Source organism: Mycetomoellerius zeteki, unplaced genomic scaffold (assembly GCF_001594055.1).
Source record: "Mycetomoellerius zeteki isolate Tzet28-1 unplaced genomic scaffold, Tzet1.0 scaffold249, whole genome shotgun sequence".
In the NCBI taxonomy this organism is placed as follows: Eukaryota; Metazoa; Arthropoda; class Insecta; order Hymenoptera; family Formicidae; genus Mycetomoellerius; species Mycetomoellerius zeteki.
The window spans coordinates 25836-38059 of record NW_017257226.1 but is presented as its reverse complement, the minus strand read 5'-3'; the positions used below and the strand labels follow the sequence as shown (position 1 = coordinate 38059).

Sequence of the window (12224 nt, the reverse complement as noted above, 5' to 3'; positions counted from 1 at the left end):
GGGTGCGTTCGAAAATCCTACTCTGAGTAGAAATTTTTCTATTTGCCGTTCGGAAATTAACTCGGGTCGTACAAAACTGACTTACCAGTTGCGTTCGGAAATATCGAGTAAAGTCACTAAATTGTACTCTAGGGTCGCTTTTTCAACCTCTGAATTTTCAGAGGTTGGCAGGGTAACTCGTTTAACCGTCATGCTATCTTGGCGCGAACTGCGAAGTGACAAAAATGGAACGAACTGAGATGTCTGAGACCGTCACAGCTCTCATTAATCCGATTAAAGGACGTCATATCCCTTATCGTTTAGAAAACGGTGATTTGGTCATTCAAAATGACATTATGATAATAATTGATCAACATGGTAATTACTTTTATTTTCTATAGTTGTTTTTAGAAATTTTATTCAATATTTAGGTTACATTCCAAAATGTCTTTTCCAAAGAAAATTTAAGTTTAAAATTTAAAATTAATTTAAATTAATTTAAATAAATAATATAAATTTATTTTATAAATAAATTTTATAATATAAATTTATTTTATTAATATAAATTAATTTTAATTTAAAATTTAATTTTAAGTCTTCTTTGATATTAGATGAATGAAGGGCCTAAAAAATTTAGAATATGAATGCACAGTCAGTCGGCCACACTTTTCAACAATATAAATGAGGTTATGCACCCGAGCCGAGACGACTTCACCATTACTTAATAAGTACTTTACCTTATACGTTCGGAAAGTCGTTGAATTTTAGTGTTACTCCGATCGAGTTTTACGTTTACCCATACCCAACCTTACTCTACCCGACGAGTAGATTTTCGAACGCACCCCTGGTTCTAGTCTTCTTGCTTTTATCCTTGTTCTTCACCGAATGTTGAACAAGGATAAAAGATACTCGGAGTTGATAGAGTCGAGTTTTGGAACGCACCCTAGCATATGCTTCTACTACGTCATGCGAAATCAAATTTGAGGTTATGTTAGGTCAGATTTAGGTTAGGTATTCTCTGCATTGTTTACATTACAAATTTGTTTTTTATAACTGAACTAGTATACATTTTCTGTATTTAAAGTGAAGTAGATATATATATATGTTTGAAATTTGGTGAAAGTAAGAGGAAAATTCAAGTACAAGAATAAAAAATAATCGGCATATGTAATATTACTATATCGTTAATGTTATATATCTTGTATGATCTAGTATGATCCGAGAAAGTGAGACAGAGAAAATACGGTATATATATATATATATATATAACTATAAGAAAAGAAATGTTATACGCATGTGCTAGAAGTGAGACAGGTTGATATGTCTGCAGTGTCTTCATCGTATTTAATGTTTTTGGTAGCTTTTAAGCTCCGCCAACAATGATCAGCAATACAGTAGTTTTTTGTCAATTGACATGGTTTACACAGTGCACAGGCAGCCAAAAAATGACGTTATCAGAACTGTAAATATAAAATAAAGACTTGTACTTTTTAAGAAATTTTGTATGAATTTTTAAAGAGTTTCAAGGATGCTGCATCTCAAGGCACTTCTCAACGTGGGTTTAGCTTTATTGTTTGTACTATTCTTCTGCGAATATCTCATATATTATGTGGTGCTTATACAGGTGAGTTCTCGTGATGCTTCTGTGTCATGCAAAAATATCCTGCTTAGGAACTCCGTCCTTAATGGAAACTCTGGAAACTCTGGTTGCTTTGATTTTTAGTGCAAATGGCCCACTCTGAACCCTCGGAAGGAAGACTCCACTTTACGTGGAGAAGCAGCAGAGAAACCTGTCAAAGCTATGTTTATAGCGGATACCCATTTATTAGGTTCCAAACAAGGCCACTGGTTTGATAAACTACGAAGGTTTGTGGCTGTAATTTCAACTGTAGGTCTATTCTTTTTTAGCTGAATCTCTTGCATGATTCATCTTTCCTCCTTTTCTCTCCATATTGAAGAAAAAGAGAAATGATGAACCGTGCAAAAAGTTCAGCTAAAGAAAACAGGCCTTACATATTGAATATTGAAGATTTTTTTTATATAATACATTTGGATATCTATTGAAAAAACTGATATATGTTGCTCCAGAGAATGGCAGATGTACAGAGCATTCCAAACAATGATGACGTTACACCGAATGGACATAGTTTTCGTATTGGGTGAATAATGCTTTAATATATTATTGACCAGTAAAAAAAGAAGCTTGCTAACTGTTGTAAATTTTTTTTAATACGATTAATTTATATATTTAGATGTAGTGAGGAACTAAGGACAATCATATTAAAGAATTTGACAAAATTCAAAATTTAATTGAAATTTACAATTGAATTTTGAATTTTCAATAATTGAATTTTACAACAATTGCTGAACGTATTGTTCATGAATGTTTCTGTGTCTTCACAGTTTGCTAAAACCCGTATCAGATTAAAGATTGAGATTAGATTGGAATTTGACAAAACAAAATTTATTAAACTAGATGTTGATTTTCTTTCTTCTGACTGATTAAATTTGAATCTAATCTCGATATCTAATCTAATACAGCAAGACTTGCTGTTTCAATAATATTTCATAATATTCAGGAGACGTTTTCGACGAGGGCAAATGGTGCGGCGCCGCGGAGTTCGAGTACTACATAAAGAGATTCCACTCCCTATTCTATGTGCCTAAAGACACGCGTATCTATGTCGTCGCTGGAAACCATGATATGGGATTTCATTATGGTACGGCAAAGAATATATCTTCAAAGGATCAGTCTCGGACAACAACAAATCCAGTATAATTCCTACTTCGTATTTAAATCGAATGTAAACATAGATTTTGACAACATATTTCTGGCTGAACTCCTGGAATATGTTTTCAGCAATTACACCGTATCGCAATCAGCGTTTCATTAACGGCATGAAAAGCCCGAACGTGCGACGGCTGAGTCTAAGAGACAATCACTTCGTGCTGATCAACAGTATGGCATTAGAGGGGGACGGCTGTTTCCTGTGTCGACCGACCGAAATCGCAGTGAATAAAATAGCTAGTGAGCTATCATCTGTTCGCTCTTGTACTGCACTCGGAGGAAAACATGGTGGTAGCAACTACAAAGGTGACAACAATACAAGTTTTATGTAGAATTAATGTAATCAAGATTGCCACAGACATGAAAAACCGAGAAAAGTCAGGGGAAAATGTAAAAAAGTCTGGAATTTTAGAATTGCTCACAATTTCCTTAAACTGCTCCAAATAATTGTTAGAATTTTTTAAATATTATATCTAACGTTTATAGTCAAATATGTTCAAAACTCACGTACTTTAAACGATTTTAATAAAATAATTAAAATTTATATTTTATTCAGCATTTTTATTTGATCGTCCTTTTTTGTAACTACATTCTTTTTTCCAATACTAATTAATTTTTTGTTGGCTTGAATTTGAATCCAAAATTTTATCATGCTACTAAGCCTTTTTTGCATTATTTTTAATAATATAGGCTAGCTTTCCTATATAATCCTTGATTCCAAGTATGTTAAAATATTTTACATTGGAAAATTTTCTATTTTCATCTGGAAAACCTGAGAAAGTCGGGGAATTTAAAAATTCATTTTTTTATGGCAACCCTGATAATGTTTTATTATGTAGAATTATTATAATATAACGTTTTATATATAATTGCAATAATGATAAAATAGCTTCAATTGTGCACATAAATTCTACACATAAAACTTGTGAGTTGTTACCACTATGGTCCGTATTCATACCTCACTTTTATTGATAAATTTAGCATCTAATTAATCTATATTATATATGTTATAGAATCTCAGAAATAAATACGCAAGTTTAGTAAAAGCGAGATCTGAAATTAATATGGACTATTTGTTTCTCTGAGTGTCTTTTCGTAACTGATTAATTATCAAACTGTTTCCATGTATATCATATTGCAGAGGATCTGAAATGTGCGAGAAGAATCGGCAACGATTGTTATAATACCAGCGCGATTTCCAGATACAGTAGGCCCATATTGCTGCAAGTCAGTCTTCCTAATTCGTAAATAAAGTATTTTCACAAATAGCATAGGAACTAGAAATTCCGAAGAATCGCAAGATTAACTTTTAAAGTTATTGGATAAAAAATTACATTTGAAAGATTAACAAAAGTATCGTCTCTCCTTCAGCATTATCCGATGTATCGAGAATCAGATGAGATCTGTAACGAATTGGATCAGGCTCCCGACGAGTTGAAGGCCATCAAGTTCCGAGAACGTTGGGAATGCTTGTCAAAAGAAGCGTCGGAGCAGGTACATTTGGTAACTTCATTGAATGGCATAGCGTGTTCGACATTAAGGTGAAACTCGATTTTTATAGCTTCTAGATATATTGAATCCGCGACTGATCGTCGCCGGTCACACTCATCACGGCTGCAGGAGGATACATCGGGACGACATTCTGGAATTCACGATCTCGTCTTTCAGCTGGCGCAATAAAGTCAATCCATCTCTCCTGATTGTAAATCTTAACTTTGAGATTTTCACGTTAACTATTAACAATCAATTCTTCACTTTTGAGAACATTATAACTTCAGCTATAAAGCGAAGAAATAAAAATGGATTAAAAGGAATAAAAATATCGTTAATTTAAGGAGTATTATTTATTACTTGCCAAAAATAATATTGGTGATAAATAATATTCCTCAAACTTTTTATTATCCGACTTCCAGGCATGGAATTCTTTTAATAACTATTTTACGATTTCGGTTATTAGATTGGGATCTTCAGAAGATAAGGGCATAATATGCTTAACTGTGAATTCTTTATATTATCATTATGGCTTTCTCTCAATGAGTTAATTATCCTTGCGTTGGGACACAATATATATATCCATGAATTATTTCTGTTTCAGGGTACTTTCACTCCCAGCAATTATTCCGTCTCCAAGTGCTACATGCCCGTGGAATCTACTGTGATGGTTATTTATACATGTAGTCTCCTATGCATACTGATATATTTGATTATAAAACTCAGGCCGAGGCGGCATGTATACTCGCGCTTGAGAAGATGCCTTGATTAACTCTATTACAACACGTTCGTACGTGAACGAGCGTATGATAATTCTATATACAATGCAGATCCATGGAGGGTATAATTGTCAAAATTAGGACATATCTGTATATACCTTTCATACACGCTAGCCATCACATATTATTTACAACAGTAATAGTATAAAACACTTTGTGATATATTGTAAATTGTAACGATGTCAATATCTCGATGTACATAGAATTCTATTACGGAAAACTCGAGACACATTTGCTAAAGGACTTTATATATATAAGTATCGACGTGTGTTATAAAAGAAATGATAAGTCGAGTCTCAGCGGAACTGGGCGCGCGGGAAGTTTGCGATAACGACATCCAAAAGTTGAAGAATGAAAATATGCGCTTGTACTGAATGTAAATATTACAAACTATATTATTATTCATTTACTGCGCTTGTTATTGTAATAATGATCGATTGAGACAGTTGCGAAACTGCATGTTGTATTCTTACATTAAAGAAAGCGATAACACTTTAGACTGGCTCATTTTATCGGCTATATAATACTTTCGCACATTGACTGTTACTAATATCACATTACTTGAATATTTTTACAGAGTTCCTTCAACAAGGATCATTATTGATATAGCCAACATTCGTGGATCAGATCGATTATTTTCTCGTGTGTGTGTGTGTGTGTGTGTGTTGTGTGTGTGTGTGTGTGTGTGTGTGTGTGTGTGAAATTATAAGTACTTACGGAAGAAACCTAAAAATCATATAAATAAAATAGATTTATTATACACTGGTACTCCACATTCGTGCTTTTCTCATGCGCGTATTTTGTATACATTTATGAGTACAAAAAGCTTATCTTGTCCCATAAAAAAATAGCAAAAATGATACCACCGTTTTTTTTTTAAATAAAGATGTTAGTCTTCTTTTTCTCTTCCCTGCGATTAGTTTAAAAGAAAATAAATGAAAACAAATAAGAGAAAAACAAAATATGCTGTCTTGAAAATGTACTTTCAATATTCATTTCTTGTTTTTGTTACTTTTAATTTTCATATTCGCGATGGTTTTTCAAATCCTGGACGACGAACATGGAGCTTACACTTATTATAACGGATGTAAAAGAATAGACAAATAGAAACCTTAATGTCAATACATTAAATATTCGTACACGTTAATCACAAAATTCTGTGCAACGTTCGCAGTTTCGAAATTTCGTGGAAGATGAGATGCATCCAACGAGATGTTCATTTCACTTATCGTTTCTACACAATATGAAATATCAGCTCTCTGCCTCTTTCTCACTCTCTCGCTCGCTTTCTATCTCTCTCCCTCTTTCTCGCTCGGTTAAATTAAAAGTCTAAATTTATTCGCTTGCATTACTCTACTAATGATAATTTTGACTAGTCTATCTTGACGGCCGCATATATCTTCCTGATGAAGGCGTACGCGGCGAAGAAACCGATCGTGCCGGTCAGTAGCCAGAATGTGAGGACCATCAGCGCGGTGTAGCCGAAATACATGAGGGTCGGCACTAACTCGGTGATCTTCAGTTTGGTGACGAAATAAAAAACGGAATACGCCAGCACGTAGACTGCGGATCCACCGCTCACGATAAAGCTGCGCCACCACCACCTGTAGTCCTGGAATTAAAACGTCAAAGCATGAAAATATGAATATATACCACATACAAAGGAATAGAAATTTTAAGAATCAAGAAAACAAGGAGGATATATTTAAGTCTAAACTGTAGAGGATAGAACATAGAAAAACTGAGTTCAAAGTCTAAATTAAAAATAATCCTTAAGAAAAAAAGATCAAATATCGCATTGAACATTAAATCAATGAGATATTTTTGTAATTAATTTTCTCATTATACTTACTTCGCCACATAACTGGAAGTAGACCATGACTACTGATATTTGTGAGCACGAAATTACAAGGATACAGAAAACGAGGAATAGAAATCCGAAAAGATAATAAAACTGATTTTCCCAGAGTGCAGTTAGGATGAAGAAGAGTTCTATGAATACCGCGCCGAATGGTAAGATTCCAGCCATTAGAGTGCTACAAGCAATATTTCCTTCATTAATATTTCCTTCATTAATATTTCCTTTATTAATATTTAATAATAGAAAATTATTCTGTTAATTATATATTATATTAATTTAAAAAAATGCTAATACATAAATGTATAAATATATCTAGAGCGACCAGAGTTTTCGTGATTAATCGAAGAACAAGATCAACTTATAATCTACGTTAAAGTCGCGAACAGTGGAGTGCATAAATATAAAAACAGTGACTGCATATTAATAACGTGAAATAATAGAAAAATCGATTAAATTATTTTCCCAAACTTACCACAATATTGGATTCATATACCATAGCTGATCAGGAACTTGTCTGGGAATTTGATTCGTTCTAACCGGATGTGTAAAGGGCTGCTTGCGATAGCCAAAGAAGTAACCAAGATAGACGAGAGGCAGCGAAATGCCGAACCAGAGGCACAGCAAGGCTACCATCGTGGTGAAGGGGACCGCACCAGAGCTATGCTTCCCCCATATGAAGAAATTTAGGAAGAAACACGTTGTGAAGACTATACCTGGATAGAACGTCGCTGTCTGCAATAAATATGTGTACCTTAGAAACTAGGATATACTTTTTGTTAATAAGTTTCGTTAATAAATTCGAGAAAAATGTAGAATTTTGCGCAGAAAAATACATTCGTGCTGTATGACTAATGCTCGTTTCTACCAATGTTAAAATTTAGTTTTAATTTCTAAAACTAAAGAGAGATTAAAATTAATCTACATTGATAGAAATGGGCATAATTTATATTTTATTAAATAGATATATGTTTTTACCAGTAAAGCAGCTTTTCTCCACTCTCGACCTCGCATAGTTTTGTACAATCGGGCCGAGAAGTAGCCGGCGATTAAACCGGAGGACACGTACAAAAATATCGCGCAGGTGCCCAAGGCTCCTCGACTCGCCGGCGACAACATTCCCAGCATCGCAAAGACTGCAGAAATACAGACGGGTGTAAATAAACATACACTCGCTATACTCTACGTTGCATTGATAGGATTCAATGTATTCCTACATATCGTAATCAGAGTCATGCAAAATATCTGGATGCCACTGCCGATCACGGCAGCGAATAAGCGCGAGTTGCTTGGTGGTCGAAATACATCTCCATGGACCAATTTCCAGCCTGTCTCCTCGATGGTTTCGTCCAGACCTGCCAGAGAGTCACTCTCGCCTGCGTTGTAACGGGCTATATCCCTTCTGAGCGTCCTTACCATGATCATCGTAAGAATTCCTGCAACGAATACATATCCAGAAATTAACATCTTAAATTCTGCAAAGTACAGCAAAATTATTGATTTTTTTTCATTATTATATACTTATATATTTAGATTTCTTCATAATTATATACTTATATATTTTATTTTATTATTTAAATATTTGTGAAGACCTTAAGCGTCTGACGAATAATAATGCATTTTCATGCAGATCAAGTTTTATTTTGCTTTTTTTACCAAAAGCTTACGATCATAAAATTATCGCATTCTCACCAGATAAGAAGAAGACAACAATAAGAGAATTGATGATCGAAAACCAATGGATTTCTACGTCGCTCATGCCGAGATACACGTCCCATCTACTCGCCCAGCTGATGTCTGACTGTTTCCACTCCACCGAGTACAGGAAGAGGAGGCTCGTGCCCTTTGGATTAACAAACTGCGGACTCGCCTCGCTCGGTAAAATACAAGTATTCCCGTCGAATGTCAATTGAGACGTGTCGATAGATCGAGCTTCCACCTCAAATCCGACTACTCTAAATTCGTTTCTATAAATAAAATGATCACTTTTATCACGGGCTTTCCTCAGTTCTGTGAACTCTCTTGCAAATGTGCGGAATAGATACTAACTCGCCGTGTTTGTGATAGCTTAATTTTAGCTTAAGATAGTTGTTGATGTACACTTGATCGTTCATAATTCCACCTAAGCGATATCCTTGATAAACGACCACGTTATTCGTTTCTTTGTGCTTCTTTCTAGTAGCAGCTGGTAGATTATCTATCAACCTGCAAAAATGCAGAATGTAGACGATGCAGACGCATTTTCTTATTAAGCTGGAATCACATTGATTTCTTGAACGCAAGCTGCTATTCTGATGTATGCTGGAATATGTTTATGCATTGAACATGATATGCTGGTATACATGATTTGTGTTCATTATTATGTTATTTATGTTTATTTTATTCTAGGTTTATTCGGAGAGACGCTATTAGCGCTATTTTTGTCATTCTATTTTTATCGTTCATTACACGTAAAACGGGCGTAAAATAGCGTCTCCTCAAACATATTCAAAGTAAGTCTATAGTAAGTAGCTATAGCAGCATGTTTAGCATTCAAGAAATCGAGCATTGTGTGATCCTAGCTGTACATATAATAAAGATTCTAACAAGTGCACGAAATATTCATGTTGAACCATCTGGATAACATGCTGGGAATTGGCTTCGTCCCAAGTCATTAACTTGGATGGGTTGTGGCATAGTAGTCTGCAGGTGATATCTTCTGCCATTACAACTTCGTATGGAGTATTCACTATCCTGGAAAACAAAGATAATTATTAAAATTTGCGGTAATCAGAAGTCGGGAAATAAAAGCAGGATTTTGGAACACAAAGTGCCGTATTGTTGAAAAATATCCCATATGGAAGTACTAAGGAAATCTATAATATACATAACGTATACTATTTTCATACATTTTCATATGCGATATTTTTCAAGAATATGACATCAAATTATGACGCAATCATCTGTTATAATTAAACATCCCGTAAAATTTTCATGAATTTGATTGAACAATAGTCATTCTGGATGGAAAAGTCTATATCAATAAATATTTCAGAGATATTACATGTATATCAGAAAAAAAATGTTATAAATATATATTAAACATGTATATAAAAAAAATGTTATAAATATATATTAAACAAACACATGGACTTAATTTATATAGTGATATGGAGCTTCTCGATTCAGTTTATTACAATTTAATAGATTTTAATTACGTTCTCTACATAATATTATTACGACGAGTGATATCACAAGCCTCTGAGTGAAGGAAAAGTGGGAATAATTGGGAACAGTTCTCTTCAGCATGAAAACTGTCTGTACATCTTTTTATCTCCAATAGGCTCGTCATTATCTCATCTAAGATCTAATTCGATAATGTAAATTTTTTGAATTATTAATTTTTTTTATATCCTTTTATTTTTAATCATTGACACATAAATTAGTATTTACAGTCAATTTTTGTATCGATTTAAGGTCGATTTAGGTGCAATCTTAAGGTGTCATGAGTCTCAATTATAGAGTCCGGATCTACAATAGGTGTTTTAAGCCTTAAGTAGTAAGAAATTGACCAATTATGGTCGAATGCAAGGAGAATAATTGAATATGGTTCGTCCATTTCTTATGGCTTAAGGCTTAAAAACCTATTGTAGATCGTGCTAAAGCAGTCTTAAATAATAAGAACCGACTATGAATATCGGCTGTAAATTCAGTTTCATTTTCTTAGTTTAATTTATACAAAGTTACATATTAATTTTTCTATTTTTAATTCTATTTTTACTTCCACGAATTTTAACTATCAAACATGTCACATTTTCAATGAACTTCATTTTTTTAACAATTTTGATTATATGGAAAATTTATGGATCCTAACTTAATGATTGCCTTAGATCTTATATATATACAATAAGCATTGAAAAGGATCCAGATTAAAACATCTGCGACACAATTATTTATTGTATATTAACTATTGTAAAACTATTGTACACACAAGAACGAATAAATGTACTGACTCTCCTAGATTTTCTAATTTTTTTAATTTTTAGATTTTCCAGAGCCTTACTTTAATCTTTCAATCAGAAAATGTTGTTTTAAAAGTATGTTTAAGGTAGTGTCTAAGTCAGAGTAGTGATCATCAACTATTTCCTAAATATATGTAATAATACATAACATTATTATATACAATATATCATACATAATTATACCGTATAATATAAAATTATGATAACATTAAAACTTTTCCAAAAATTAAATATTTTTTTTAATGTCTTACCTGTCGCCGCGCAACACCTCTCCCAAATTCTCAGACTTATAAATGAAGGTTCCATTCTTGGGTAAGCAAAACGGAAGAGAGTAGTATTCGTATGGTAATTGCGTGTGAGTGCTGGTCATCTTGACCGCTTTAACATCTATCTTTTGGCCCTTCTTGAACTCCACTGGAGCAACTCCAGGTACATAAAAGCCATTCGTCTCTATCAAGAGGCATATTACCACTAGCATGGCACCATTCCTCTGTAATCTTCCCTGTACCAAAAGATATCAATTAGTACAAAGATAACAGACAATAACGTTGCAATGTATTAAATCTGACTGAACAAGGGATTTGTGGAAAATGAAAAAATTTATTCTTAAGAAAAACTGTCTTATCAATATGACAATATTAAAAAAGTATTAAATAAAGCTCATGCAATCAATGTATAATAATAAAACTTGACCTTTTTAGCTAAACTTTCTTGCAAGTCCACTTTTTCTCTTGTTTTTTTCCAACGAGAGGAGAGAAAAGGCAGAAAGCTGAACCGTGCAAGAAATTCGACTAAAAAGAACAGGCTTATTAAAGTTCTTCCCAAGTGGGTATAAATAACGATGTAAAATTATCATTTTTTTACGGTCGGGTTTACAACGGATTCGTAAAGATCCTACGACACGCCAATCGCGCTACTGTAAACATCTACAATGGGATGAATCATTGGATTTATATAATGCGCGTAAAAATTGCGGGGAAGGAACGCATGAAGAGTGTCGATTGCAGAAGGTGGTCGATGCTGCGAGCTGTCGGTCTCGTTCGTTGGCGAGTAAACGCGCAGAAAAGACAATTGCCTCGGCGAGGCCGTGTCATGTCATGACGTAGATTCCTCGAGGGATGGATTACGAGTGAATTAGGTCGCACCTACCATTCTACGCGATTACTAGACTTTTCTGGCCAAGGACTCGTGCCACGGTGTCCCTCGTAGTGTCTCGTCCTCGATTTTAGCCGCCACCACCAACGGCACCAACTCCTCTACTGTCAGCAGTGTCAGCCCCACACCCCCACATCTGCGATCTAACCACAGTGAAGTTGCCGCCGCGTGCG

General features: G+C 34.2%; 2 protein-coding genes across 3 annotated transcripts in view; one reads left to right on the top strand and one right to left on the bottom strand.

Moving 5' to 3' along the window:
• The window catches only part of TM9SF4 (transmembrane 9 superfamily protein member 4), a 22503-nt gene extending 10279 nt beyond the window's left edge, over positions 1 to 12224 (bottom strand). The window contains exons 1-11 of one of the 2 annotated variants that reach the window (XR_001936659.1): positions 12046 to 12224; positions 11148 to 11398; positions 9482 to 9628; positions 8945 to 9100; positions 8588 to 8862; positions 8113 to 8331; positions 7874 to 8031; positions 7371 to 7630; positions 6890 to 7073; positions 6312 to 6649; positions 1560 to 1566 (exon numbers count right to left, since the gene is read on the bottom strand). Coding sequence is in view for 1 of the 2 variants with exons in the window: in XM_018449568.1 (XP_018305070.1) it covers positions 6410 to 6649; positions 6890 to 7073; positions 7371 to 7630; positions 7874 to 8031; positions 8113 to 8331; positions 8588 to 8862; positions 8945 to 9100; positions 9482 to 9628; positions 11148 to 11398; positions 12046 to 12048 (1893 nt within the window). In the remaining variant the exon portion in view is untranslated. Of the gene's footprint in view, positions 1 to 1559; positions 1567 to 5951; positions 6650 to 6889; positions 7074 to 7370; positions 7631 to 7873; positions 8032 to 8112; positions 8332 to 8587; positions 8863 to 8944; positions 9101 to 9481; positions 9629 to 11147; positions 11399 to 12045 lie in introns of those variants that run through there. The other variant, XM_018449568.1, reaches the window with a different exon arrangement.
• PGAP5 (Per1-like protein PGAP5) lies at positions 1323 to 5913 on the top strand. Its single transcript, XM_018449570.1, has 9 exons — positions 1323 to 1603; positions 1703 to 1845; positions 2068 to 2138; positions 2559 to 2699; positions 2840 to 3007; positions 3909 to 3994; positions 4139 to 4261; positions 4329 to 4469; positions 4863 to 5913. The coding sequence occupies exons 1-9, from the start codon at positions 1508 to 1510 to the stop codon at positions 5028 to 5030; spliced, it is 1137 nt and encodes a 378-aa protein (XP_018305072.1). The 5' UTR covers positions 1323 to 1507; the 3' UTR covers positions 5031 to 5913.